Here is a 4,713-nt window from a genome sequence, read left to right on the forward strand (position 1 = left end):
CACCCCCAGACCCGTGGGCAGGAAGAGCTTTCTGTGAGGGCACCTTTTGTCTGGGAGGAACCTTCGTCCGTGTTCAATTTTGGGGGTGGGACCGGCAGTTTCAGCGCAGGGCTCCAAAACCAAACCCCGGCCCTTTCTCCCCTTTCTCCCAGGAGTGAAAGCCTGTCATTTTTGGCTGTCAGGTGCAGTTTGTGGGCCACCCTGGGCACTCTGTGGGGAGCTGGACCTTTCTGTCCTGGCACCTTCTGTCTGGGAGGAATCTTTGTCCGTGTTCAGTTTTGGGAGCCCACATGGAATTTTAGTGTGTATGTTTACCTGCCCTATCCTGACCCACGAGTTGTTTTTTCCAGCTCACTCTCTCCCCTGTCTGGCTGGGAAGGGGAGGGAGAGAGTGGCTGGGTGGGCACCTGGCCTCCAGCCAAGGTCAACCCACCACAAGTCCTTAAATTTTGTAACTTTGAAATCCTTACCTAAACCCTGCTAAAAAAATAGAGAGTAAAAATTAAGGAGGTCAGCAACCTGTGCAGCTGGAGCTTGGATTAGTTTTGGAGACTGTTACACTCTAAAGAGGTAAATCAATAAATCCTGTAATGATAAGATATGAAGATACACTCTGGAGAGCTAAATCAATCAAAGATTAAGTGGAAGTTTAAGTTATCTTCACCTAAAAATTGATGTTGAGGTCTCGTAGCAATAAAATATGAAACTATTTCAAAGATTGTTTAAGTAAAAGAAGTCTGGGTTACCTTTAACTAAAGATTAATGTTGTAAGAATAAAATGATTGACTGTCAAGGAGAGGCTTGAGATGTTAAAGGGAGTAAAAGCTCACGAAATCCTTGTTTCAGTGGAGTGTTTATGGAAGAGTTATTCCCAACATTACAGGGCTTAACAGTACCAAGGTGTTGAGTTTGATTTCTTTGAATCAAGGTGTGAAAACTGCAGCAGACAGGGGCTGGCACTCAGGAGCTGGCCGGGCTGCCCCTCCAAAAGAAACACGTACTCGTGGTAGATTTTACTGAATTAGGGTTTAATTTCAATAATCTCCAGTTTGTCTGTACAATGTTGTCCAAAACGTAACCAAAGGGAACATTTCGGCCCCACGGGAGGGTTTGGTTGTCTGAGGATCCAGGGAATTGGAGTCTCTGACCTGTTCTCTCCTGTCTCCTGGATGCTGTCACAGCAGTACCTTGGTGCTCAGGCTGTCACACCTCCCTGCACTCCCCAGAACATTTTGCTTTCCAGTCTCCCCCTCTCAGTGGTGGAATCCCCCCACGGTGGCAGGAGGTGTCTGCTGGTACCTCTTATTTCTGCTCAGACATGAAAGGTTTTTAAGGTCTGTTTGCACCAGGCAGAACCATCCCAGCAGTGCCACAGCCAGGGGCAGTGAGGGTGCAGAGGTGACACTGGGGTGGCAGTTCAGGGCTGGCACAGCCGTGGGGCTGCTCTGCTCACGCTGCCACAGCTGGGGCAGATTGGAATTCCAGTCCTCCCCAGCAGGGCATTGGCACTGTGAGTGCCACCTCCTCCATGCCAGCCTGGGCTGAGAGTTCATCTCTCACCCAGGTCAAAATGAGCAGGCAGAGGTTCTTTTTAACAACATACTGAGCTGCTACTGGCAGGGCAAGACATGCAGAACTGCTTCTCCCAGAGTTAGGAAACCTGCTGAGAATGCAGTGGAATCCAAAGGGGTTGTTTTGGCTTAGAAAACCACATGGGAAAGGCCAACTCCAGAGATCTCTGGTGGCCAGAAATGTCCCTGTTGCAGCCTGACAGCAGGTGAGGGCTGTGCTGGGATGGTCTCTGCTGCCTGTGCTCTCCATGGAAAGTTTCATTTTGGCCAACTATTTTTCCTCTCATCTTCTGTGTTCCCAAAGCTTCTAATGTGTGTTTTAAAGGTTTAGTGGAAAGCCATGATCATTACAAAAATAAAAATACAATTCTCTTGAAACATTTTCCCCCTGATTTTGACTAAAACGCAGTGTCGTGTTCAAAATGCAATTACTGGGTGTGAAAAATAAACCCCTTGGGCTCCAGTGAACATCTGAAAATAAATGCACAGGCTTAGGATGGACCAGTCCTCACTGAAACCTTCTCATCCACAGAGCAGGGCAGGGATGTTCTTGGCAGGGTCAAGCTACAGGGCAGAGTCTGGAAATAAGAGAAAGAGAAGTGGCTCAGTGTTGTGATGAAGGAGATGATAAATAGCCTGAAAAGTCTCCCTGGAAAGGGGGAGCTGAAAACTTACAGGGCCAAAAAGACCAATGTCTGCAAAAGGATGACAGGGATGGTGCCTGTGGGTCCCTTCCAACTTGGAATATTCTGGGAAATCTGGGGGTTTAACTGACCCGTTTCTCCACTCGTGTCATCCCACCAAGGGGTTTTGCATTAAAAGGAAAATATTTGGCTCAAAAGAAAGGATATTTCACTAGATACAATCACCAGCAATATTTATCCATAAGTTTATCCACCCTTAGTCAATCCCACTTCTCCTCCATTCCCATCAGGATCCCAGTGGCCCTCACCATGTCCCTCCCTTTCCTCCCTTCCCATTGCCTTTGGCCACCAAACCTTCCTTGTTCCCTCACTGCTCCCCCTCCACTTGCACATCTGCAGGATCTTTATTCTGCAGCTCCTTCACTGGGGATAAACCCAACCAAGATATTACCTCTTATCCAAGGAAAATGGGATTGTTCTTTCTAAAAAATTTGATCAGAGCCAACCCAAACCTCTGCCTCACATAGAAACCGAGTGGGTTTTTTCACATCTGCCTTTCAGTTTCTAGTTCTGTTCTGTTCTTAATCACTAAAAAGGTAATCAGGAGTTCAATAAAGCAGGAGGCTGCACTTGGCAGCAGGTAGAGCTGCACGGGATCATTTTTGGGGCCCTGGGCAGCAAGGACACCCGCTGGCATCCCCCAGGGGAGGAAGAGCACTGTGGATTTTACCTTTGATGGCGAGGAAGGCTCTGCTGGAGACACGACCCACTTCATTGGAGGCTTCCACCATGTATTCTCCTGCGTCCTGCTTGGTGACCCCCAGGATGACCAGGGAGCAGACTCCAAAGTCGTTTGTGCAGAAGTAGTTTGGATCCTTGGAGAGGTCTCTGTTGTCTTTGTACCAGGTGACTTTTGGGGGGGGGTGGCCCCCCACTGCACAGCTCATGTGACACTCACTGCCTGTCACCACCACGTGGGGCTTCAGCGGGACGAGGAACCTCGGGTGCTGGTTTTGGTTGACTCCCCTGTACCTCTGGGGTCTGACCCAGATCTCAGCTGTGAAAAACAAACAGCGACACACGAACACACCCTCGGGTCCAGCTCCCAGCAGGGAAGTTTGCAGGGCTGGTTTTCAGTCAGACACTGGGCTGCCAAGAGCCTGGAATTCCACACTGCAATTCCCAGAGATCCCATGCACCCATGGACTGCAACCTGTGCTGCTTCTCACGTGACCCTGGATTTCACTTTGGAGCCACAAACTTTGGTTTCTGCAACTCTTAATAGGTTTTTCCCAGAATTCCTTTTGTGGCAGATTGCCACAATATAAGGGCTGGGAGTGAAGGGACTCTCTGCACAATGTCCCTGCAGAAAGGACAAAACTGGAATTCCTCAGGGTACCTCTAGGCATTCCTGTTCTGGGCAACTAAACATTCCTAGGAGGAGGGACCCATTTCAGGATGGGGTGTTAGAAACAATAAAAGAAACCAAGCACGACAACACACACAGAGAAATATCTGTAAAAGCTGTTTTACCCTTTGCCTTTCGAATCCTCCAAGGCTGCACGGTTTCAGATGGAGCACTGGCTCCCAGGCTGTTCTTGGCCACCACCCTGAAGTAATAATCCCTGCCTGGGATCACGCTGGTGAACGTGAACTTGTTGTTGTAGAGCAGGTCCCCCACCACGCACCACACGCCCTTCTGGGACTCCCGTTTCAGGACGGTGTAGTAGAGGTTCTTCTCCCACTTCTCAGATGCTGACGGTTCCCAGGTCACTGTCACTGTGCTGGGCACATTCTCTTCCAACCTCAGTGGTCCAGGAGGCTGTGGGATGTCTGTGAGGGGAGGGCAAATAATGTCACAGGGGTAGGGACAGTGGCACAGTACAGAACCCTAAAAACTTGGAGTCTATCCCATGGGGGCTCAGTAAAGATCCCGATCATTGGAAGGGGCAAATTCGATTCCTTCTCCAGCCACACAAGCACTTTTGCCATGAACTGAGCTGCTGCTGCAGAACATGGGCATTGCAGGGAGGAGAGGAGGGTGACAGAGCTGAGCTGCTGCTTCCCCCCCGGGGACACAGCTCTGAGAGCTGATCCAGCTGGGGCTCCATGTCCCACAGCCTGTGCTGACCCCCCTCAGGCTCTTCCAGAGAGCAGGAACTGCTCCTGGGGTTTGCAGTGTCTGTGTTTGGGACCTGGGCTGGCCCTTTCCAGCAGAGTCACTCTGGAAGTAGAGTTTTAGTCAGTGGATTGCTCTGTCCTGCAGACCAGTGATATCATGGTGTCCAGACTGAATCCCATGGAAAGTTGTTCCCTGGTTCTCCCTGTGCCTGAATGGCCAAACTGCATCACAGCTCACCCTGCCCAACTCAGCTTGGTGCCTGCTGCCTGTTCCCAGTAAATCACAGAATCCCAGACTGGTTTGGGTTGGAGGGACCTTAAAACTCATCTCATTCCACCCCTGCCATGGGCAGGGACACCTTCTGCTATCCCAGGTT

At 50.1% G+C, this 4,713-nt stretch overlaps 1 protein-coding gene across 1 annotated transcript in view; it reads right to left on the minus strand.

Annotated features, from left to right (window-relative positions):
- Window positions 1–1,007: 1,007 nt before the first annotated feature.
- The window catches only part of IGFN1 (immunoglobulin like and fibronectin type III domain containing 1), a 27,286-nt gene continuing 23,580 nt past the window's right edge, over window positions 1,008–4,713 (minus strand). Inside the window, exons 19-21 of the mRNA XM_029965865.1 lie at window positions 3,749–4,106; window positions 2,946–3,272; window positions 1,008–2,149 (exon numbers count right to left, since the gene is read on the minus strand). Of these exons, the coding sequence (XP_029821725.1) occupies window positions 2,136–2,149; window positions 2,946–3,272; window positions 3,749–4,106 (699 nt within the window). The 3' untranslated portion in view covers window positions 1,008–2,135. The remainder of the gene's footprint in view (window positions 2,150–2,945; window positions 3,273–3,748; window positions 4,107–4,713) is intronic.

The sequence above is a fragment of the Manacus vitellinus genome, unplaced genomic scaffold (genome assembly GCF_001715985.3).
Source record: "Manacus vitellinus isolate BGI_N305 unplaced genomic scaffold, ASM171598v3 scaffold_121_pilon, whole genome shotgun sequence".
Lineage (NCBI taxonomy): Eukaryota > Metazoa > Chordata > Aves > Passeriformes > Pipridae > Manacus > Manacus vitellinus.